The sequence below is a fragment of the Xenopus laevis genome, chromosome 8L, assembly GCF_017654675.1.
Source record: "Xenopus laevis strain J_2021 chromosome 8L, Xenopus_laevis_v10.1, whole genome shotgun sequence".
In the NCBI taxonomy this organism is placed as follows: Eukaryota; Metazoa; Chordata; class Amphibia; order Anura; family Pipidae; genus Xenopus; species Xenopus laevis.
The window spans coordinates 83515827-83541521 of record NC_054385.1 but is presented as its reverse complement, the minus strand read 5'-3'; the positions used below and the strand labels follow the sequence as shown (position 1 = coordinate 83541521).

The window sequence follows — 25695 nt, the reverse complement described above, 5'->3', positions numbered from 1 at the left end:
AATTAATACAGATAATTACTACATGGCAGCACAGAAACCAGTGCAATTAGCAGCAGAATTGAATAATCAGCCCTGTAGCATCATCTTATATTACAGGCCAACCTCATTTTCTGCTTGATAATTTTCGACAGCCCCTAAGTTTAGCTTCTCAACAGCTGCTCAGAGCCCACTCTGAGTGTCACAGACACTTTCCAAGATGGTGACCCCCTGTGACAAGTTTGAAGTCCTGGATCATTGCTGCTATTGAGAAGCTAAAACTTTAGCCTGGTGCAATAAGATCAGTATAGAAAATATGGCATTTTTAGCCATATTCATTTTTAGGGTTTAGTTCTCCTTTAACTTTTAGAATGTTATAGATTGGCTAATTCCAAGCAACTTTCCAACTGGCTTTCATATTTTCTTTCTTATAGTTTTTGAATTATTTGCCCCTTTCCAGCTTTCACACAGAGGCACTATTGACACTTGATTTGTAACAAGATGGCAGTGGTTGGGAGCTGAACTATACGAACGTGCAATAAGTATACTTGGACTCAAGTACCTTTCATGAAAGTGACTGCAGGGAAATCTGCACTAATGCAACTATTACTGCATATACATACTCTGATGGTGTATATAAATCCATTAGCCTAAATAAAGTCTAAAGAAGTTCTTAGAAAACAAATGCACTGGAATTCAATAAAATTTGATTGACATTTTAATAGTTTCTGTAGAAAAATAAGTATAAAGACATATAAACTTCTGCATAGTTTGTTCCCCAAGCCAAATTCTTTTTTCTTGCCAAGAAAACTTTTTTTTTTGGTAATACATAATTGAACTACTGTAGTCCGAACAGTCCTCTTGGATGCCAAGTGAACACCTACGTTGTAGCCTCAATATACCAGCCACAGCGTGTGTGTGATCCTGCTTCAGTTTATTTCTCTGCAGCTCTTACATAAACTAATGATGACAAGAGAAGCAGCTCTGGAGGTTTATTCAACAAAATTAAGTTGATATTTCGAAGGCCGTCGTAGTGCATCCAATACCCATCAATCTGGAAGGCTGCAGAATAATGATGCTCCTCCTTATTAAACAATGTGGCTCCTTCCAATAGATATCTACAAATAAAACCAAGATATGTAAGAACACGGACTTTGTTATCCTATCCTTTAGTAACAGCTTATCCACCCAATTACAACTTCATTTTGACAGTTATAGCATGGTGAGTCAATGGGTAATCAAACAAGTATATACAGACATACACAAACTACAGTATTCAGGCTCCTGCATTGGTGGTGCAGACCACTAGACATTAGGAAAACATCATACTCTGTATATTAAAAGAGCAGCACACACTATATATAATATGCAGGCAAAAGCTTACCCCATTTATTGTGACTACCTGTGCATCAACCATTACATGGAGGGTAACACTCCCTTTGTTATATACAGTGTGTGTGTATATTTAATATATTGGGTTCAGGTCCGGACTGAGAATTAAAATAGGCCCTGGCATTTTAGGTACACAGAGGCCCAAATAGCACCCACCAGCCCACTAAATACTGACTTTCTATGGCATTTGCCAGAACCCACAGATTGCCAGTCCGGGCCTGATTGGGTTCAGCATTGTTTCCTATGCCAGTGCAAGGGTGCTGAGCTCACTTCAAGCTTGGGTACATTTTCAATAACACTTCGGGGCTGATTCACTAAGGGTCGAATATTGAGGGTCAATTAACCCTTGATATTCGACTGGGAATTGAAATCCTTCGACTTCGAATATCGAAGGATTTAGCGCAAATAGTGTGATCGTACGATCGAAGGATTATTCCTTCGATAGAACGATTAAATCCTTCTAATCGAACGATTCGAAGGATTTAAATCCAACGATCGAAGGAATATCCTTCGATCAAAAAAAGTTAGCCAAGCCTATGGGGACCTTCCCCATAGGCTAACATTGAGTTCGGTAGCTTTTAGATGGCGAACTAGGGGGTCAAAGTTTTTTTTTAAAGAGACAGTACTTCGACTATTGAATGGTCGAATAGTCGAACGATTTTTAGTTCGAATCCTTCGATTCGAAGTCGTAGTCGAAGGTCGAAGTAGCCCATTCGATGGTCGAAGTAGCCCAAAAAATACTTCGAAATTCGAAGTTTTTTTACTTCGAATCCTTCACTCGAAGTTAGTGAATCAGCCCCTTCATGTTTTCATTCGCCAGCTAACTAACGGGCGCTGGCGTAAATTCGCTAGCGAAGTGGACCTACTGTACCGCTACGTCGCACCCTTACGCCAGACAAAGTTGCACTATGGCGAAGGGACGTAACTACGCTAATTTACTAACTTGCGCATTTTACTGAAAGTTACCTCTTGCGCCTGACTTGCCTTCACCACCTCAGATCAGGCAAAGTGCAATAGAGTAGATAGGGAGTGCTTCAAAAAAAGTTGACATTTTCAAAAAAAAAAAGTCCTAAAAAACGCTGGCGTCTTTTCCTTTTTTAAGGGTGATAGGCTGAAAAAGAACGTAAATCTTTTTGGGGGCACCCTCCTTCCCCCTACATTTCCTAACATATGGCACCTAAACTATACAGTGGGCACATATATAGGGAAAATAACACCTCTATTTTATTCTATGAAGCTTTCCCAGGCTTGTGTAGTGTAATGTATTTGCTGCTACATATACGTCCATTGTACTTTAACTTGGCGCCGTATGCAAATTAGGCATCACTAGTATAACTTTGCTTTGCTTGACGAATTAACGATAGCGCAACTTCGCTACCTTTCACCTCCCTGAGCGCAATTTCGGATTTTTGTGAAATAGCGGTGCCTTGGTGAAACTTCGCCTGGCAAAGTGCTGTGAAGGCTGCGCTAGCGCAACTCCGCAGGTTAGTGAATTTGTCCCATAGTTTCAAGGTTAATTAAGAGATTTACATGATTTTAAACTTTTAGTAATGTATAAAAAAGCAGAGTAGGCTTAGCTGCCCAATATATTAGTCACTGTGGCTCGCAGAAAACACTTCAGAGAGGTTATTTCAGTGTGTGATACTCCTCAACGCTGTTTTTAAATGGTACTGTTTTTCTTGTCACCCAGAACCCTCTACTGTCCCCTTATTGGATTTCTTTCTTCATATTCTCTTCATCTCCTACCGTTCACAACATATTTATTATAAAGTGAAAACAGACTTCACCAGACCTTACAATTCTATACATGTGAGAGAGTGGAATTTCTACTCTTTCTCCCCTGATCTTGTTTTCTCCTCTCCTGTCCCCACCCACCTTTTATTTCTCTTGTCTCCATTTATCTTTTGTTTTGATCTACTATTCTGTCACGTATGCTCCTGGGCTCAAGATTAAAGTCCAATACAATACCCACTGTTCCACAAAAAAAAAAAAGGATGTGTTTGCTTATTTTTTTAGATAAACAGTAGCTGTTGTATGTTTTACTGATTTGGCTGCCCTGGGGATGTAACTTCATTTGCAGATAACAAACTTACTTATTATCAGATAATTCTAAGCAGTAGGGCACATATGCAAGCTCTTCTGATTTCCACTGTTCCATATTTAATATAACAAAAGGTGGTGGTCCATGGCAGAACATTCGAGGCAAAAACTCCCTTGAACAGCCACACCTGCAGCAGAGACAAATGTCTTATTTGCCACCATAATATGATAACATATGTACAGTATTAACTTGAAATGTAAACTAAATACATGTATTACAAAGTGGGTGAGTTTTCCTCTCTTCTGCTTATATTATATATTGTTATATATGTGGGGAGATAACATATTGGCAGCCATATCTGAGGCACTCTCAGCTGAAAACAGCTGCTGGTTTCCTCTTAGCTTTGTGGGATAAATGGTAAAAAGAAAAACAAAAAAAATACAGTTTGTTGTGTAATTCACACTAAAGTAAACCAAACATCTAAAGGGGAATCTTTATAAAATGTGAGATTAAAGCTCACCACAATGAAAACTCACTTTCTATTCATTCCTATTGGATTTTTAGAAGTGTAGTTGGAGTTCACCAGTTGATAAATACACTTCTAAAACTCCATAGAAATTAATGTAGGGGAATTTTTGTATGGTAAACTCTAAATTCACATTTTGATAAAACAGCCCCCTAAAGTTATGTGTTACCTGATTTTTATTTATCAACAAATGAATTACCTACCCATACTCCTCGCATGGTTCTGTCCTGGAGCAGAAAAGTTCATCCAATGCTATCTGAATGAGATCCCCATTTGGAATATCATGTGGTGGACTAAAGATAAATAAATAAACCATAAATGTATGTACTCTTTGCATCCCCACTCACTAAGCAAAGATAGTTGGACATCATTGTTAGTAATACTGTATCCCATATATTTAGAAAGGTACAATACATTTTTGTAAATGAGTATAAAAGTATTCTACATCCTTTTCCAACAATAATATACTGTACATAATTATACTAATAAACTTTTTCAGCACAGAAGATTCTAAACTGCAGAATTATGCACGTGTATGCTTTAATAAGTAAACAGGTATGATTTATAAATACTGCCTAACTCCACTAAAGAGACCCAGGCACCTGTGAACATTTAGCACCATCATATGTTTGTCCCCTCTTTAATACATTACCTTAATTCTCCAACCTGGTATGGTTAGTAGTACAGTAGAACCCCCTTTTTACGTTTTTCAGGGGACCAGGAAAAAATTATTTAAAATCCGGGAAAATGTAAAATCAGGGAAATGTGTTAAAGTAACTTTTTCTTCAAGTACAGAAAGGATATAAGCACAGGTGTCAGTTTTACTTTGAGATACAATGTTTACTGTGTTAATAACGAAGGTTAATAAACATTGCTGCTTTAATATTACTCTATGGGGGGCATGTACAAGACTCTCTGTCAGTCACATACACAACCTAAAGCAATAAGTGATTGGTGCAGGACTGTATAAGGGGCAGACTAATTGGAATTGACCATTTACAGGGACAACCATGTCAAAATATACACCGGATTAGTATTTTAAACATTCATAGAGGAAAAAAGCAGTTTTTGGGATCAGGACAAAATTTTTAAGTAAAATCTGGGAAAACTACTTAAAATCAGGGTAATGCACCCATTGAAATGCATTATAAATTAGTGGGACTACAAATAAAAAAATGTAAAATGCAGGAAAACTTAAAATCAGGGTACTTAAAATCGAGGTTTCACTGTATGCTCTATGTGCATTGGGCTTCCAGATGTTAGGATTGGGGGTTCTTTATTCAATCATATATATATATATATTTTTTTATTCTATATATTATGTATTGGGCAACTGATAGCAACCCAGCCAAAATAAATATGCACGCACTCCTGCAGCCATGGCATTAGAGGTTAAAACGTGTAACTTTTATTCCATCTTGTTAAAAAGTATGCGTCCTAACGCGTTTCGTATCAAACGATACGTAATCATAGGCACTTGTTGGCAAACAACCGTTACAGATATTTCAACTTAATTAAAGGAAATGACGTCCGAGCTGACCTTGCATAAGGTACTCCCAGCGGACTCAATAGGTAAAACACAGTTAACTCTTAACGATCAGGAATGAAAAACGTTACCAATACAAAATGTCATAAATTAGAAATACATTGAAGTTTACATCTACTTTGTAATACATGTCTATCATAATAAAACCATTTTCATTGCGTAAATATATATTTGATACAAGTTTAATATAATACAGTGTAAGGGGGTAAAAAACGACACATATTAGATTCTACATGTTTCACTCGAAAGAGGTTGCTCTAGAAAAAAGAGAATATCCTTTACAAATAAGCTACATTGTTATTTTCAGGTGTGGACTCATAAGAGAATTAAGCTGCTAATGCCATCAAATGGGCATAAAAGTTATTTCTATTATTTATATATATTTTTTAAGTCTTAAGTTCTTAACTAAGCCGCTTAAAGATACATCAAACTAAGCCAGCAAGGGGAGATCAAACGATATTGGAAAATTGAAGACTACAAAAAGTTAATTTGGAAATAAAGATTAAAAATCCAAAATCCAAGCTTCAAAGTTGCAAAACAAAATAGATTGCTAAGGACAGTCTCTATGATTGTCTAAAACTACATATATCAAATATAGCACACAACATCAAACCGGAGGTTTAACCCTCTCGGTTGCCTAGTGTCCAATGAAAAAATCCAGTAAGCTTCTCTATAATGAAGTTTTGCGATCTTATCACCACCCCTTGATGATTGGTATATCTTCTCAATTCCCTGGATCTTAAGATTGTTAATGTCACAATTGTTGCATTCTAAAAAATGCCTTGATACTGTAGTGCTGTTACTACGAGACTAGATACTGTGTATATGCTCACGCATCCTACATTGATAGCAACTCAGACCATGTTTGAATTATTTCAATGCTCAAGGGCTGCGGTGGCCTTGATGTAGTAAAGACATCTAAAACATAATGTGTATTTTTTCTAGCCTACTTCTTTTTAAAGATTTTGGTTGGTTGGACTTTTGGCAGCATCAAAATTAGTTTGTACGGTAATATATATAAGGTATTAATGGATAAAGTTATCTACAGAAATTGTTTTATTGATCTTACAATTGTGCCGCCAGCGAAGTGTATGTAGATGGAGGACAGACTATATTCCCCAGAATTTCCTCATATTCCTCAGTGTTGCACAGACGATTAAAGGTGGCCATACACGGATAGATCCGCTCGTTTGGCGATGTCGCCAAACGAGCGGATCTCCCTCCGATATGCCCACCTTGAGGTGGGCAATATCGGGCTGATCCGATCGTGGGCCCTAGGGCCCAACGATCGGATCCTAGCGTTCGCCAAACGGGCGGTCGGATCGCGGGACCGCATCAACGAACAGATGCGGCCGCGATCCGACGGGATTTTTAATCCCATCCGATCGAGATCTGGCCGACTTTCGGCCAGATCTCGATCGGGGAAGCCCGTCGGGGGCCCCCATACACGGGCCAATCAGCTGCCGACACGGTCTGTCGGCAGCTTTTATCGGCCCGTGTATGGCCACCTTAAGGTAAGATCCTGCTTCATAGAAGTTACAAAAAATATATAAGCATTGCAGAGTTATATCATGTTGTTAAATGCTCAGAAGTGTTGGGTCACTAGAAGATTTACTGAATATATAGCATTTATATGCTGAATGCCTATGCATAAACATAATGTTATTGTTCTTCTCTTCAACTGTATCTGAGAGTTAAATAAATTTGCTTCTTACATCACACAATCAGAATTTCTGCATCATTCTGTAGCTAGACCTATATAAAAACAAAAGGGTTGAAATGTGTGGGTGGTTGTCTGTGCAACAGAATTAAAGGAGCAGCAAACCCCTTTTTCAACAAGTGTTCTATGGATAGGGCTTGTGCAGAAATATCTGTTTGCTACTTCTTGCACTGAAAAAGAAACGGAAACGGTGTCTGTGTCAGTTTTTAATTCCCTGGTTCAACCTGGGTTTTTCCACTGTGGATTAAGTTGTAAAATAAGGTCAGTTCAAGGTTAAGCCCTTTTTATCTCAAAGCCTGCAAAGGGTTGGGGGTTTGATTAAACAGAGCTCATTATTACGATTGGTCTAAAGGTTATCAGAGGGATCTCATCCTAGAGACTCTGTTTTGATTTCCTGTGACAACTAGTGACCTTTTACAAGTAACTTAATATACTGCTGTAAAGCACTTGAGGCCCATGGAAAAAACACTATATAAATAATTCCCTGTGGTACTGTACAATAGAGAAGTATATACATCATTTGTAATAAAAAAATAGGCTGAATACATATTCAATAAATGTTCTATTGCACTCATAGGTATAGGTGTATATATATATACTGTAGGTGTATACTGCCCCTAAGATTTGGCATCAACACAAAGCAATAAAATCCGGACTTCAACTTCAAAGACAATATTTTACATGCACAGGTATATCATTTCATATCTTTTTTTAAAACACCAGTAACAACAAGATATCAAATGCTTCACTTAAATGTTGTTTCTGTTGTGAAGGTATAAATGTGATTCATTTGAAGCAGAAGTCTTAAGTTTTTGTTTTGGTCAGATTGCGATCAGCTCTGATGTTTTAAGCCATTTTAATTAAAGTGTTCTCACCCAGCCTTATGAGTTTAGGGAATAATACCAAGCAGCATATTTATTTAGATAAGTTTAAAAGGTGGTGAGGGGTGTAGAGATCTCCTCTGTTAGTTGGCTGCTCTTGTCAGTAATCTTTGATAACTAAAAGGCATTTATCGTGCTTCAGTTATTCTACTGCTTCCACAGATGGTGTCTCTGTACTACTGTCATACATACTTGAACAGCCTGGAGGTCCATATAATTTCTTTAAAGGGCCACATCTAGCCCAAGTGCCCCCCCCCCCAGTTTGCCAGGCTTGATCTTCAGGGTGTTTAAAGTGGGGTTCTCTCTTTTACACAGTCTGTGGGTAGCACTGTAGATAAGGATTCCCCTGGTAATTTCCCTAACACACAAGCAACCATATTTGTGGAAAGCTAAACACTTTTTTTTCTTTTTGTAACTAAGTGCACAGCCTTACATTGACTTTCTGTCAAGAATCCATTACTGTTATTGGTTTACAAGTTTATTTCTTTCAATGACCATTATACTTCATTTTTTCTGAATTATTTTTTTCAGTACAGGGGAAAACCTTATAAACATAGTTCTATGGTATCTATTTTATATTAGTAAACAAACAGTGAGCTTTTTCTGCTGTCGCTGAGCCTGAAAAATATCATATTTTATGAATGTCCAGCTACAGACATGATCATACCATGCACCACTGTCCAGTCTACCATGACCATTACTTGCTACTTGTAACTTGAACCAGTGGCAAAATAGACAAAACTGCAAGTCATAGAAACCAGATGGCAAAATCATACAAAAATGAATTCACCTCTACATATTTCTATTAAGAAAAGCAGAAAGTGAAAACTGAAGGTATCGTGCTGTTTTAAATAGCGCACAAGGTGATTACTGGGTATGCTGTCTGATGCATTAATCCTCACCAAAATCACAGCAAAATGATGTCAATGGGACTCTTATGGGAAAACCATCACTAGGATGATTGACAGAACAAAGACATATTCAGATGCATGTCAACATGGCTGGTGTTTTCATGTGCTTCCCACTGACAACGAACATCAGTAGGGACAATTTTAAGTGAACGGATGTTTTCTTGTTTTTAGGCAATTAAAATCAGATTTGATGAAACACCCAAGAATCACCCCATGTGCTGTAATCCAAACAAGACATGCTATTTTTTGCATATTTTGTTTCAAACCTACTTGATAAGTATTGTATGCATCTGGCTCTCCTGCACACGAGTAAGGCAGTCTGTATTCGAGCAGTAACTCTCTTGTATAGTGGACATAAGATTCTCCAGATTACGAGTAAAGTTCTCATGCTCATTCCCAAACAAGTCTATCTCTAAGGTTGCTTTGTGAATCCCAGACTTGTACTGGTATTTATCCATCTTGTCCCATATCCATAGCAGCTTGACTGTTGTGAAACTATAAGTATCCATTAGATGGAGAAAGCATTCTACAAAATCCCGGCCTAGGTAATGGGAGAGCTCTCTGGGAAAGGTGTCGTTTTCACGTAAGATGACATACAACAACATTAAAAAGCCATCAATTGTGCATGTATTTTTCAGTGTTATCTCAACATACAGTGGTGTAGAAGAGACTGCTTTTCGCCCAGCTTTAATAGTGAAGATGCCACCCCAGGGCAGCACAGGCCTCCAAAATGAGCGGTCGTAATTGCTACTGCTCCTAATTGAAGCTTTAATCTCATCAAACAATGTCTTCATCCTGAAGAGAAGAATATATAATGTATAAGTGTAGCAGTGACATACCATGTACCATCAAACTAATAAAGTGTATAAAATGTATTCTACACTTGCCTGCACCTGGATAGTTCACCCTGGTTTCTGTTACACTATTTCAGACAATGCTTTCAGTAGAAATTACTTTTACAAATGACTTGTGCAATATGTTTTTGAGTGGGCATACCCTTTAAACACCAGTGTAATAAGTACCACAGTGGTGACAGAACAAGATCTCTTTCAACTCAACAGAGCTGGCTACACTAAACAGAACCTCCTGAACAAGTTAATCACCCACGTGTCTTTAAATGGTTTGGCTTCAAAGTAGGAAGACTATGATGTAATAATGTTTTAGTTTCTGGATGTCACAGCTATTTATTCTGTGTAAACCTCCACAGTATTAGGTTTAAACTTTAGGTTAAGTATGCAGATAATATATTTACCTGTGTTTTGATTGAAAGCACAAAACAAGCTAAATGCATAAATGTATTTAATAACATGTTTGTCCCAACTCTCTATACCTAAAATATTGTTACTGTGTTAAGCCTGCAATAAGAAATAATTAATACAATTATTAAAGGGATACTGTCATGGGAAATTTCTTTTTTTCAAAACGCATAAGTTAATAGTGCTGCTCCAGCAGAATTCTGCACTGAAATCCATTTCTCAAAAGAGCAAACAGATTTTTTTATATTCAATTTTGAAATCTGACATGGGGCTAGACATATTGTCAATTTCCCAGCTCCCCCAAGTCATGTGACTTGTGCTCTGATAAACTTCAATCACTCTTTACTGCTGTACTGCAAGTTGGAGTGATATCACCCCCCTCTCTTTTCTCCCCCCAGCAGCCAAACAAAAGAACAATGGGAAGGTAACCAGATAGCAGCTCCCAAACACAAGATAACAGCTGCCTGGTAGATCTAAGAACAACACTCAATAGTAAAAACCCATGTCCCACTGAGACACATTCAGTTACATTGAGAAGGAAAAACAGCAGCCTGCCAGAAAGCATTTCTTTCCTAAAGTGCAGGCACAAGTCACATGACTGGGGGCAGCTGGGAAATTGACAAAATGTCTAGCCCCATGTCAGATTTCAAAATTGAATATAAAAAAAACTATTTGCTCTTTTGATAAATGGATTTCAGTGCAGAATTCTGCTGGAGTAGCACTATTAACTGATGCGTTTTGAAAAAAAACATGTTTTCCAATGACAGGAACCCTTTAAATATGCCATCTGTTACAATGACCTCCTGTCTTACCTTAACTCCACCCATAATACCTGATACAGAATTTAGTGAAAAATATCTACGAAAACTCTTCTAAAATCCTTGGAATATGGCTCTGCTGCAAAGATTGCTCATCATCACTTTAATCTACCTTGCAGTATATAGGCAATATACACTTCTCAGATCTATGGAAGTAGGTGTTAGGTCTACCAACTGCAAATTGCTTCCTAAATTATAAGTGCAGCAAATATTCACGCATAGGCAATGGCAGCTTTAAAATATGCTCAATGTCACGAGTATCTTTAAAAAAAACATTGTGTGAAGTCCCCAATGTCTTTATGCTGTCCGGGGCAGGAGGATGCAGGTATGAGTGATATAGCTGCTTTATTTACCTACTGTCAAGGCATGCCCATCAGCATAAAAATACAGCTTTTCAATCAGAATAAGGTATGTTTAATATATATATATATTGTACACTCGAAAGTTGTTTAAAATTGCATCATTAGACAAATGTTAGTTTTCAGTTTCCAGAAAGGAATTTATTATTAGGGATTAACAAAAGACATTTTTTTTCAGTTTTGGATTGGGATGTGTAGGGGTGGGGAGATATACTGATGAATTGTACCAGTATTTAAAGGGATACTGTCATGGGAAAACATGTTTTTTTTCAAAACACATCAGTCAATAGTGCTGCTCCAGCAGAATTCTGCACTGAAATCCATTTCTCAAAAGAGCAAACAGATTTTTTTATATTCAATTTTGAAATCTGACACGGGGCTTGACATATTGTCAGTTTTCCAGCTGCCCCCAGTCATGTGACTTGTGCTCTGATAAACATTAGTCACTCTTTACTGCTGTACTGCAAGTTTAAGTGATATCACCCCCTTACTTTCCTCCCCAGCAGCCTAACAACAGAACAATGGGAAGGTAAACAGATAGCAGCTCCTTAACACAAGATAACAGGTCCCTGGTAGATCTAAGAACAGCACTCAATAGTAAAATTCAAGTCCCACTGAGACTTATTCAGTTACATTAAAGGGATCCTGTCAACGGAAAACATGTTTTTTTCAAAACGCATCAGTTAATAGTACTACTCCAGCAGAATTCTGCACTGAAATCCATTTCTCCAAAGAAAACAGATTTTTCTATATTCAATTTTGAAATCTGACATGGGGCTAGACATTTTGTCAATTTCCCAGCTGCCCCTGGTCATGTGAATAGAAGAGAAATGCTTTCTGGCAGGCTGCTGTTTTTCCTTCTCAATGTAACTGAATGTGTCTCAGTGGGACATGGGTTTTTACTATTGAGTACTGTTCTTAGATCTACCAGGCAGCTGTTATCTTGTGTTAGGGAGCTGCTATCTGGTTACCTTCCCATTGTTCTTTTGTTTGTCTGCTGGGGAGGAAAAAGGGAGGGGGTGATATCATTCTACCTTGCAGTACAGCAGTAAAGAGTGATTGAAGTTTATCAGAGCACAAGTTCCATGACTTGGGGCAGCTGGGAAATTGACAGAATGTCTAGCCCCGTGTCAGATTTCAAAATTGAATATATAAAAATCTGTTTGCTTTTTGAGAAATGGATTTCAGTGCAGAATTCTGCTGAAACAGCACTATTAACTGATTCATTTTGAAAAAAGATTTTTTCCCATGACAGTATCCCTTTAAGTAGGAGAAATAACAGCTTGCCAGAAAGTAGTTCCATCCTAAAGTGCAGGCACAAGTCACATGACTGGGGCAGCTGGGAAACTGACAATATGTCTACCCTATGTCAGATTTCAAAAATTCAATATAAAAAATTTGGTTAGCTCTTTAGAGAATTGGATTTCAGTGCAGAATTCTACTGGAGCAGCTCTATTAACTTATGCATTTTGAAAAAAAACATGCTTTCCCATGACACTATCCCTTTAAATATTTGTCTTCCAGCAACATAGACATATTTTAATCCTAAACTACAAGTGAAACGAGGCATTAAAAAGGCTCATGTTTCTGTGATTGTTCACACATTGACCCTACACGGTGATACATGGCAGGCTGGTGGGATAAGGCCTGTATTGGGGGCGGGGACAATAGTATACACGCCCGCTACACTGACGCATTTCTCAAATAATATCGCTTGACAAAGCAACACATTTTCAACTAGGTGACCGTGCCTTTCAGATCACAACAAACTAGCTGTAGTAGAAGGGAAGATGATAAAGGCAGGCCTTGTTGTCACAGGAGGAGGGGCCCTTATGTCAGAAATAAACAAGGTGCTTCTGTGGCCCTGAATTAACATCTCACCCGACTTCGCATTCAACAGCGACGACAGGGCGAAGTGCCCCTGAGGGCTCCTCTACCAAACACCTGCATGCAAATGGCAACCCAAATAAAATGGGTAGCTGAAGCCTCCGGCCCGGAGTGACATAAACACTTCCCACTTACAGACGTCTAGAGGGCGCTTGCGTGCGTTCCACTTCGAGGAAATAGGCGCAGGGACGCGCATGCGTGTGGTGACGCCATCGCGTTGCCCCATGCGTACTGGACTTCGACAGGGCGGTGCGGACGCAAGCGGGATAGACTCGTGTTATTCGTTTTCCTTTCGTCTTTGCGGTGGCAAAATTAGAAGCCGTGAAAGTTTTCCTGTCGGCGTTTATAGGAAAGGCTCCCTTTAGGGGTCTTATGGGAGTTACTGGCGGGTAAGTTGTGTTGGATATTTTCATACAGCTCTTCGACGGCTGCAGTTTCAATAAAGCACTTTTGAAAATCCTCTCTAGACCCTAGCGATGTGGGGATTGTAGTTGTACGTGTGTTTATTAAGAAAGTGGGTTACTTGGCTGTTGCTGAGGTGCAACAAGGCGGCTGCACTCGTGAGCGCTAAGTTCTAGGCAGGCGGCACCTATAGGCCTCTCTGTAGTCGCACGCGGGTTTGTTCTACTACACACGGAATAGTTCGGTACAAAGTCGCTTCTTGCTGCGTTAGCCTGTAGTTTACCCCCTTTTAACAAAGATTTCCTATCCCCGGCCTTTCTGTTATTTGCTCTCTGATTCCATTCTTGTGTTGTTTAATTTTGTTAAATGTAAAATACATAAAACTCGACCTATTACAGCAACTGTGCTAAAAGTTCATTGGCTATTGCTCTTCCCTGACATACAGGCCATTCGTCCACCTAAAATATACTCGTTCAGTTGCTTTCAGACAGGTCATCACAAATAAATGCTTTTTTTTTTCTCCAATCACTAATATCGAATTGTAAAGTCTAAATGTTATCCTTTCTCTGGGAGGGGGTCACCCACTCTCTAACAGTTCTAAATTGATACATTGGTTCATACATTTCTTATCTCTGGCCCTGCTAAATCCCTGAGTTTCATGAAAGGCAACTGTTCTGTTCTAATTGATACAGTAGTTGCTAATACACCAGAGATACTACTGAGAAATGTATCAACTCAATGTTGCAAAATTGTAACAGTTCAGAATCTGCACTTGAGCTGCCAGACTGAAACACCAGAGACATGAAACTAAAATGGGAACTCCACAAAAACATAACTTAAGCTTTTTGAAAAGTAAACACAATTTCAAGCAACTTTGCAATATACATCAATTAAAAATATGCAGACTTAACATGATTTTTGGTTTCTGACAGTTCCATAAGCCTAGCCCCCTGCTCTCCTGCTGATCTGTTTGACTATGTTGCTGAGCTGGCTGACTACTGTTACTTTGTATCAATAGCCAGCTGTCCTCAGCCTGCATCCTCCAAACCCCACAATTCTCTGCACACATGATTTCCATAGGGAACAGAACATTGCAGTGCATTGTGGGTTATGTAGTTCCTGCATGCTGTTTGTAAGCTGTGGAGAAGTTGTTACATCAGTGTTTTAGTCCCTCCTTCCCTACCAACATTTCAAATGATGCAGAAATAGAAGAATCGTTAAACAGCGCGATATCGGCATAGAAAATGGCATTTATTCATACTTTTTGAAGAAACCAGTAACTGTAATTAGTATATTAGGTGTTTCTGTTCTATGTGGGCCTCTTTATCAAATTTTGGTTTGGAAGCCAGTGTTCCCCTTTAAACTTAGATTTTGGTAAAAAATAAAAAGCTATTGAAAAAAGTATTTTTCTTTTGAATAATCTGAAAACAACTGGAAAAGTGTTTGGTAAGTGAACAACCCCATTATTTCCCTCTGTCAAGCCTTCATTTTATTTTGACTTTTTCATATTTGTGAATTATGTAGTCTCCACACGCTTTACTCCCAACATATGCCCTTGATCCTATGCGCCTTACAACTTAAGCATTCCAGCTGCTGCCTTACTCAATCTCTAAATAGTTAGGGATGCACCGAATCCAGGATTCGGCCTTTTTCAGCAGGATTTGGATTCGGCCAAATCCTTCTGCCCAGCCGAACCGAATCCTAATTTGCATATGCTAATTAGGGGCGGGAGGGAAATCGTGTGACTTTGTCACAAAACAAGGACATAAAAAATGTTTTCCCCTTCCCACCATTAATTTGCATATACAAATTAGGGTTCGGTTTGGTATTCGGCCAAATCTTTCAGGAAGAATTCGGGGGTTCGGCCGAATCCAAAATAGTGGATTCGGTGCATCCCTATAAATAATACTTATTATTTTCATTCAGAACAAGTTGAATGGATGGGGTGTGGTACATTAGTAGTGGCAGAATGACTTTCGTCACAAAAATTAACAGAGAGACAGCATTAATTTAATAGATAAGTTAGAAATTACAATTTGCATCAGCTATAGCTGAGAGGTCATTTGCAATTAACCATTCCATAGAATACATACTTTCGGCAACGGTATCCAATGTCAGCAACTGTCTTTTCCACTCTACTTTCATATTTGCTTTTGTGCATAATGGTGGAAGGTTTGTAGGTGTTTTTTCCTTTTAAAAACCACATGTGCTTAAAGATTAGTTCTTGTGGTGAATTTAAAAGCAGTTTGGTACTATGTCATAAGTGTTCCAACAGGGGACATGCAGTTGTATAGATTGCTTATGGTTAGTTTCGGGCAAAATAAGTGTTTGTCTAAGTGTCCATCTAGTGTATATCTGTAAGCATCCAAAATATATTCTAAGATTTGTCCTTGGATAATAACTGAAATCCACCCACTAGTGAAGCATCCAATATCCCTGGGGGTTACCCAGTGAAAATTGTTTCCATAAGTTGAGCCTTAAATTTTGTCCACTAAGGAACGATGTTGGAGCAGTTTCATCAATCCTCTTTGTGCAGTTGTTGCAATTAAGCTTTAAAGGAACAGGAATGATTATAATGTACTGTTACTTTGCTTCAGAAAAACAACTATAGTTTATATAAACAAGCTATTGTATAGCCATGGGAGCAGCCATTCAAGCACAGGATACACAATAGATAACTGATAAGTTTTTTAAAGAACCCCTTTGTATACCACAGAGCTTATTTGTTATCTGCTTAGTATCCTGTGCCTTTTCCAGCTTTGGAAGGCTGCCCCCATGGCTATGCAGCTGCTTGTTTATATAACAAGCAAACACACCAGTTTTACAAATGCAGGGCAACAGGACATTATATTTTCATTACCTTAAAACACTTTAATTTTTGGTGTTACTGTGTTATTTAGGAAACACCATTAATATGCATTGTGTAAAGGTGGCCATACACGGGCCGATAAAAGCTGCCTGACAGACCGTGTCGGCAGCTTATTGGCCCATGTATGGGGCCCCCCAACGGGCTTCACCGAAAAGTCGGCCAGATCTCGATCGGATGGGACGAAAAATCCCGTCAGATCGCGGCCACATCTGTTCGTTGATGAGGTCCCGCGATCCGACCCCCGTTTCCCATGCGTTAGGATCCGATCGTTGGGCCCTAGGGCCCACGATCGGATCAGCCCGATATTGCCCACCTCAAGGTGGGTATATCGGGGAGAGATCCGCTCGTTTGGCGACATTTCCAAACGAGCGGATCTCTGTGTATGGCCACCTTTAGACTACTTTTTCTAATTTACTGAGTTAATCTGGTTTTCAAAACATTGATACAGTTGAACAGAGTTGGTAGCAGAGATTTCTGACCAAAACCAAATCTGTATTGCAATGTATGATCATATATTTATTTGCCCTTAGGCATTACTGCATCGAGTAATATTCAAAACACATATATGCAGGCTTCAAAGTGGACCTCTGAAGAGGAAATAGATTTTACTAAAGACATTGTAGAAGTGTTTGAGATGGAAAAGTCTCCTGAGCACTGTGCAGAGGGATCACCTTCTCCAGCAACAGAATCAGCACCTTCAGCAACAGAACCTCCTTTGCCATCAACAGAACCTCCTTTGCCATCAACAGAACCTCCTTTGCCATCAACAGAACCTCCTTTGCCACCTCTTCCTCCTGATTTTGAAAAGTATTGGAAATCTGTGCAAGCTTATCCTGAAGACTTTAATACATGGACATACTTGTTACAGTATGTAGAACAAGAGGTAAGTAGATCTTTGTGAAGAGAGAGCCTGTGTGTGCACAGAGGCGTTAAATCTTTTAAAGTCATCGAGAAAAACCTTCTAAAACAGTTCATCCAATCATAACACAAGGGAAGTCAGTGCAATCTGGTGAAATGGGATGGTTTTCCCATAACATGTCACCCTCTAGTCATCATTATAGATGCCTTTGCTGCCAATTCACAGTGGTAGATGAATGATTAGATGAATATACAATATTGTACCACAGCAGATAATTTCATGCATTATTTTATGATTGCTTTTAGCTTATTCAGCCAATTTATATGAGCTGAACAGGTTATGCAGTCCCACATATTGCACAGTGTCAACTGTGATCACTGGCAGTCCAACCAGAGTTGTGATTTTTTTCCCAGACTATGAAGTGTTGCTTTAACCTGGCCAAACACAAGACAGATAACTAAGCAGTGTGGTTTTTTTTTAACTGATCATTGCTACTTTATTACTCAAAGCTGAAAGACAGGGGCACAATCTGAGCATGTAGGGTATCATGACATTGCAGGCACTTCTGGGTATCTGGTACAATTATAGCTAATATTAAATTTGGAATTCACAGCCCATGTAACAATGCCAAAGAAGAATATGTTATGCTGACATATAGTTAAGTGAAAAATTTCAAATTCAAATTTTCAGCAGGTTTTTTTTTTTTTTTTTTCATCCTTAGAATCATCTGTTTGCTGCCCGGAAAGCCTTTGATGCCTTTCTTGCACATTATCCTTATTGTTATGGCTACTGGAAGAAATATGCAGACTTGGAAAAAAAGAACAATAACATATTGGAAGCGGATGAGGTAAGTTAGTATGGTTTTGACTGGTGAAAATCAATATGGCCATCGTAAGGCCACTTCCAACCCCCATGTAAGGTCATAGGAGTAATCTATTGAAGACATTTGTCACTTCTGTGACATTTCTAGCTAATAATCTCCTTTCTTTGTTGACAGGTTCGTTAATCTTCCACAGTTTGTCAAGCTTTGCAGTGCAAGTTTCTGTTTGTACACTGCAGCTTAACAAGTAGGGCAGGGTTTTAATGTTGCTTATTTTGATTTACCCCCATCCAATGGCAGTTTTATTTTGCTAGTCAATTTTTCTACATGTTATTGATTGAATTTTTGGTCAGACGCTGTGAATGAGTTTCTAATGGGTCTGTGCCCTATGGTCTGTACCCCCAAAGCCAGCACTCAGCTCCTGCTAGGAATACAGCTGCGCCTTGAAGATCAAGACACTCAGCAAGTGGAGCTCAGAACATATGCCATGTTCTATCCAACTCCAATGGTAATGGCAGATTATTTAAATGAAATTCCAAATATAGCATTTGTAAGGTTGACCGGATACAAGTGCTTAAGGTATCATTTTGATTAAAGTATTATTCTCTTTGCTTTATTTTTTCTTTTTTTATTTTATTTCTAGGTATATAGAAGGGGCATTCAAGCTATTACATTAAGTGTTGATCTTTGGATGCATTATCTTAATTTCTTGAAAGAAACTTTAGATCCTGCAGACGCAGAGACAAGTCTTACATTAAGAGGGTGAGTTTATGGACGTGTATACAGAGATACGTTTGTTTTTCATTTATCACAATTGCCAGGGATTGTATTACCAGTGTCGTGATTTTACAAAGTGCCATTAATGCAGTGCTCCAGTTTCCACTCTGCTTGCGTTATTGTTTACCTAAGCAGGTGTATTCTCATATTTATAAATTGGTAGAATAAATCTGATGTAGTTATGTTAAAAAGGGAACCCTAACCAAATGGCACCACCCAGTGAGCAATACTTTCAATCAGGCTTACCTGGTTGGTTCAACAATTGAGTCTGTTTGTTGGCATAGTCTGATGAAGTGGGGTGTACAGAAGATGATTTATATAAATGGTTGTTAAAAAACAAAAAACAAAAAAAAAAACACTTGTTTTCCCTGCATGTACAGCATAAAGAGGCATCAGTTGTCTAAATCTAAGTGAACAAAACAGAAACAGGTTAGCCTCTTATTGACCAGAATATTCTATTTTTAATAATGTTTGTCTTTATTTTTCTTTTTAGAACTTTTGAGCATGCAGTTGTTTCAGCAGGGCTAGACTTCAGATCTGACAAGCTATGGGAAATGTATATTAATTGGGAAACCGAACAGGGAAACTTGAGTGGTGTCACATCGATTTACAGCCGGCTTCTTGGGATTCCTACCCAGTTCTACAGTCTTCATTTTCAGCGGTAAGTTGGGAAAAAGGAAACGCACAGACAGAACCCTTTGCTATAGTGAAGCTGATTTGCTTTAATAAAAATCAAAGTTCAGCAGTTTGTTGCACAAATTTTTTTAAAACGCTTTTACCCATTCAGACTTAATCCATAAATTACAGTCAGACTATAAAGTAACTGCATGTTTCTATATGATGACATATTTTTCTGACAATAGAGATTGACAGATTCAATATTATTTGCAGTTCCACATTTGGCCAGGGCCCTTGATGAAAATTGCTGACTCCCGTGTCCTTTTGACATGATTTTACAGTTATTTGTAAAATTGAGTTTAATAGATGATCCAATAAACTAAATGATAGGTTGTAGGTAGATTAGCAGGCCCATAATGACAGTCAGTAGATTCTGGCAAATGACAGAGGGACAGGGGGTGCTTTAAGATGGATGTCACTATTTATTGGACAGCTGTTGGGGCCTCTGTGTACTTGAAATGCCAGAGCCTCTCTGGATCAGGGCTGTTAGGCTGGAGAACCCAAGCCTTTCCAAGCGCTCCATTTTTAAATGACACCATAAACTACATATAATCTGACCCCTGCATATATGTTGTAGTGAATAATTATATGGCAAAATATGCCAAATAAGTGGATAAAGTTGGAGGCTGGTGTGACAGGCAGTGCCTTTGTTTCATGAGAAAAATAGCTAAAGCTTCCACACCCAAAAAGTTAATTTGCAGCTTTTATAGCTCCTCCTAACAAAAAACTCAAACGTTTTTAAGGGATATTGGTTTGGGAACCGCACCAGGAGCGAGAGTTGATAAAAGGTAACTAATAAGTACATTTTTAATGTTTTTATCCAAGTCGCTTTATATTGAACAGGGCTTGAACAAACATTTATGACAACGGAACTGGCTTCTGTATGCATGAAAGTAAAAACTAATTTGCTGCTCTTGGAAAGTTAGTGCCTATGTTTGTAAATCAGTATTTGTATCTACAGCAGCTTTATACGGGACACTGCTGAACTCAAATATTTCCCTAGTGGCAGTGATCAAATTAATAGAGGAAACAATTTTAATGATCACAATAAAAGACTGATATTTTTATCCTGTATAAAGCACCAGAATATCCAACATTGAACTTTACAGAGATGAATCATTCACATGAGTTACCTCTGTGGAGCTTACAGTCTAATGTAATTATTAGAGTGGTCAATTTTATTAGGAGCCAAATAACCTTATGTGTTTGTGTATGTTTGAGCGTGTGAGGAAACCAGAAGTAACCCACGCAAGCACCTAGTGTCCTGGCTGAAATCTCTGTGCTGCAAGGCAGCAATGCTAACCACTTAAGCACCATACTAGTTTGTTGTAAGTTGCCTTCAGTCCACAGAGTTTCTTACATCTAACCAAGGCCACTCCTGCCATTGTGCTCAATGCACTAGCGCTGCTGCCCCCCTTTGACCTGCTCCGATGCAGCCAGAAGCTGTTTAAAAAAAAAAAATGTGTGAAATGTTAAAAAAATACTATTGTTAGCCTGATCCGGAATGCGGACTCTGTTAGTACACAAGTCCAGTAGAGGATACAATTTTAAGATGATTAGGTACACTTTTGTTAGAATTCACTTTTCAGCACTTTCTCAGTTTTAAACATTTTGCAGAAGATAATTGTAAATGTTATGATACTCTTAAAATGTAAGTTTAAATAAATGTGTGTGAGCTTGTTTCATATCAAGACATGGCACCACAATACATTTTTAGTCCATTTATATCCCTGTGTCCCTTTAGAGTTGTTTTTATTTCTAGAAAGCAAAGAGAAAAGAATTTGTAGGACACAAATTCTTACAAATCACCCCAGTGGCAGATGTAGGAAATAGCAATTATGTACACTAAAAACTTTCCCATTTAAATATATTTACACATAAAGGGCCAATTAAAATGTATAATCCCGTATTCCAGGTTCATGTATTTAAAAAAATATATATAAATTCGGTGTTCAAATCTTGTGATCTAAACTTTTGGACCAGTGTTTGCTAACTTTCTTTTATGTAGGCGGCATAACTTCCTATCCTTTTGTATGAGGAGACCATGTCTGTTAATGTTCTTGCAGTCCAATCCTTTTCATGAAAAATGGCCCTAAAACTTGACAGCTATTCTCTCTGCAAGGCAGGAGATGTGTTAAGGCTGAAAATGACAAATAAGTTAAATGTAGATTGCCAATGAACATATATATATATATATATATATATATATATATATATCTATATATATATATATATATATATATATATATATATATATATATATATATATCACAATTAGTAAATTCCTCTTTACAGATTCATATTACCCTCTAGAATATCATCTAAACATAAGTTTAGAGTAAGTAATCAAAATAATGTCTGTGTTAGTCCACTATCTGAGTTGCCAAGTCAGCAGTCACCAGCCTGTGTACGGCTAGGTTTATTTTTATTCTATTCATAGAATACAAGGGATGTTTTAGCTTTTATGTGACTGTCTTTGCCAGGTAGATTTGTCTGCTTGTCATATTTTCTAACTACATTTACATTCATCTCTCCTTTAAAAAGTAGTTACATATGCGTTATCCTGTTCCCCCTGCTCTATTTGAGATCTATTTCTGGTTCAAACAATCTAACAATGCACTCCGCTGTCATTAACAGAGGTATCGTACCATGCAGAATGTTCAATTTCATGGGGGTGAAGGAGAATTTCCCCTGGACATGAAATGCTGCTTTACAGATTGTGAATAATAGTAGGTTGTATAACCTTCTTTATTTCACTTAATATGTATGCTTGCTTAGTTTAAAAACTTATAATGGATTCCTTGCCTTGCTAGGTTTAAAGAACATATTCAGGGACATTTGCCTAGAGAATTTTTAACATCTGAAAAATTTATCGAGCTTAGAAAGGAGCTTGCTTCTATGACTCTGCATGGTGGAACAAATGATGATATTCCTTCTGGGCTTGAGGAGATAAAAGACCCTGCAAAGGTATATTGTTTAGCTTTTATTTTTGTTTAAAAAACACACTATATGGACACTCCTTTGAGACCAAATCCCTTCATCCACCAGGAACTCCATAGCCTTCCCTTTTCTCTAGCAGATGATGGAACACCACCACGAGCAAGTAGTTGAGACTGAGCAATATAGGTGTACTGGACATATCTCGGACATGGGAATGAAACACATTTCTAGAACTGATGTTGTACTGTTTTTATTTATTTGTATGTTATAAATGCTGAAATGCATTGAAATACTGTAGAATAACTTAATCATTTAAAATGTAGAGTGCAGCTCTTATTGGGTACATGCGTTTGTTCACATCATATAATACACAATATCACGGTGTCTCTCTCAGAGTTGGTTAAAAGAAGTCTTACTACTTCCCAGTTTTCTCTCCAGGTCCATTTTGCGGGTGCATTGCCCAGCATTTTATCCCCAGCACCACACCCTTTGTGCTGTAGTAGGATTGTTCTTTCAGAAGCTGGTAGGAATGCACACTTTATTTGCAGGAACACACAGTCCTGTCAGGTTCTGTAAAAACTGTATTGAGATGGGGGAGGCACAAGTTTTACTTTTTTTTTTTTTTTTTTTTAATACCTTGGGAGAATACTGCATTCTTGTGATTGCAAAATCTAAGGGGGCTCAATTGCAAACACTGGGCAAACTTCCACCTGGGCAGTAACCCAATGCAACAAATAACATTTTTACTTTCATTGTTTTTACTTGCAGCTGGCTGAACAGAACTAATCAGTTATTGGTTTTCATGGCTTGCTATCAAGTGCACATTTGCCTAGTGTACTTAAATGAGTTCCAAGTGGCTCTGAATTTATCCCCTTAAAGAGAACTATTGCTATTTGAAATATGAATGCCTAATATAAAGCAAAGTTTGAACTTTTCTAAATTAAATCTGTCTCCACAATTGAAAATGAGTTGATGAGGAAAATTTGTTATACAATGTATGCATGTCCAGTTCATAACCAAATAAAATGTCTTATTTTTAGCGTACTACAGAAGTCGAGAACATGCGTCATCGTATAATTGAAGTTCATCAGGAGATTTTTAATCTTAATGAACATGAAGTCAGCAAGATATGGAACTTTGAAGAAGAAGTATGTTTAGTTTTTATTTGTTGCATCGAGTATATTACTTTGTTAAATAGTAACTGGATAATAATAATGGCTTAGGCTAATGTAACACTGGTAGAGAAAACATTAATGTTGCCCTATGAGTGTTATGAGAAAATGCACACTTGAGTGTGTTTGCGCAGTTGCAGGTGAAGTGGATGCCATTCATGTCCGTTATAACACATTGCAGTATCTGTGTTTGCATAGTGTGACAATAGCCTTAAAGTGATCGTCATCGGAAAACATGTTTTTTTCAAAACGCATCAGTTAATAGTGCTACTCCAAAATGATATCTAAGGACGTACTTGTACAGCGACGGACTTTCACCCCTCTCATGCATCTTCAATATGGCCAACTCAGTCATTTTTACAACTCTTTGGGAGGAGATAAAGCCTTTATTAGACCATTGACTGATTTCGAAAAGTTATGTACCAGCTCTTCCCCTCCCAAGCATACTCTCTCGTCCATATATAAAGGTCTTATAGGGGCAGGCAAGATAGAAGAGTTGAAATTTATAAAAACATGGACCAGAGAACTCAACATCGTGTTATCAGAAAATGAAACTTTAGATATGATACGCACCTTGTCGAGAAGCTCTAGATGTAGCAGGCTACAAGAGTTAAATTATAAAATCCTAACAAATTGGTACTATACACCTTCTAGGCTACATAAACTCTTTCCGACTGCAACACGCACATGCTGGAGATGTCGAGATGGGGAGGGCACTTTGTTACATATTTTTTGGACTTGTCCTATGATTGAACAATACTGGAAACGTGTTCTCCAAATATGCTCGCACGTAGCTAATGGGAGGGACCTTAATGACCCCTCATATTCTTTATTATTCCACATGTCCCCCGAAGATAGAATAAATTTTACCAATTCAGCACTTCCTCATTTGTTGAATGCTGCTAAACTGTTAATCCCTGGACGTTGGAACACGCAACGTGTGCCCACGATCAGGGACTGGCTAGTGAAAGTAGACGAGATTCAACAATTTGAGGAACGCTCCGCACGTACTGAGAAACAATTGAGAGTCTATTCTGCCCAGTGGATGACTTGGTTCTTATTCAAAGGTGAAAGGGAATACAAGCAGTTCGTACTCTGAATGCAAGTGTATTTTTCTTGTATGGTTTCAAGAAAGGATATTAAAGTACGCTACTAGTGAAGCATGCGCCCCTTCCCCTCTTCTATTCTTCTTTGGAACCCATTTATTTCAGTTATGAGTGACGATGTGCTATTATTAGAAAGTCTCATAATGTATGTAATTTTTGTATGATCGTACATGTTAACACTGCACTGTAATGTTCGTATTGGGTTTTCCTTTTTTTTTTTTTCTCTCCCTTTTTTCCTTTTCTTCGCTTTTTTCTTGTATTACAAATAAACATATATTTGAATAGTGCTACTCCAGCAGAATTCTGCACTGAAATACATTTCTCAAAAGAGCAAACAGTTTTTTTTATATTCAATTTTAAAATCTGACATGGGGCTAGACATTTTGTCTATTTCCCAGCTGCCCCCGGTCATGTGACTTGTGCCTGCACTTCAGGAGAGAAATGCTTTCTGGCAGGCTGCTGTTTTTCCTTCTCAATGTAACTGAACGTGTCTCAGTGGGACATGGGTTTTACTATTGAGTGCTGTTCTTAGATCTACCAGGCAGCTGTTATCTTGTGTTAGGGAGCTGTTATCTGGTTACCTTCCCATTGTTCTTTTGTTTGGCTGCTGGGAGGGGGGTGATTTCACTCCAACTTGCAGTAAAGAGTGACTGAAGTTTATCAGAGCACAAGTCACATGACTTGGGGCAGCTGGGAAATTGACAATATGTCTAGTCAGATTTCAAAATTGAATATCAAAAATTCTGTTTGTTCTTTTGA

General features: G+C 38.2%; 2 protein-coding genes across 6 annotated transcripts in view; one reads left to right on the top strand and one right to left on the bottom strand.

The window, feature by feature from the left end:
- Positions 1-681: 681 nt before the first annotated feature.
- On the bottom strand, positions 682-14137 carry c14orf28.L (chromosome 14 open reading frame 28 L homeolog). 2 transcript variants are annotated; one of them, XM_018230503.2, is made up of 5 exons: positions 13449-14137; positions 9264-9788; positions 4139-4228; positions 3462-3596; positions 682-1094 (listed from the first exon to the last, which is right to left on the bottom strand). In XM_018230503.2, the coding sequence occupies exons 1-5, from the start codon at positions 13724-13726 to the stop codon at positions 911-913; spliced, it is 1212 nt and encodes a 403-aa protein (XP_018085992.2). In that variant the 5' UTR covers positions 13727-14137; the 3' UTR covers positions 682-910. The 2 variants fall into 2 exon arrangements, with proteins under 2 accessions (XP_018085992.2, XP_018085991.1); XM_018230502.2 differs by lacking the exon at positions 13449-14137 and adding an exon at positions 13308-13438.
- The window catches only part of prpf39.1.L (pre-mRNA processing factor 39 L homeolog), a 24978-nt gene continuing 12832 nt past the window's right edge, over positions 13550-25695 (top strand). Inside the window, 7 exon segments of one of the 4 annotated variants that reach the window (NM_001096111.1) lie at positions 13550-13702; positions 17156-17467; positions 18165-18290; positions 18907-19025; positions 19534-19701; positions 22532-22685; positions 23699-23806. In NM_001096111.1, coding sequence (NP_001089580.1) covers positions 17219-17467; positions 18165-18290; positions 18907-19025; positions 19534-19701; positions 22532-22685; positions 23699-23806 — 924 coding nt within the window. In that variant the 5' untranslated portion in view covers positions 13550-13702; positions 17156-17218. 4 annotated transcript variants of the gene reach the window in all.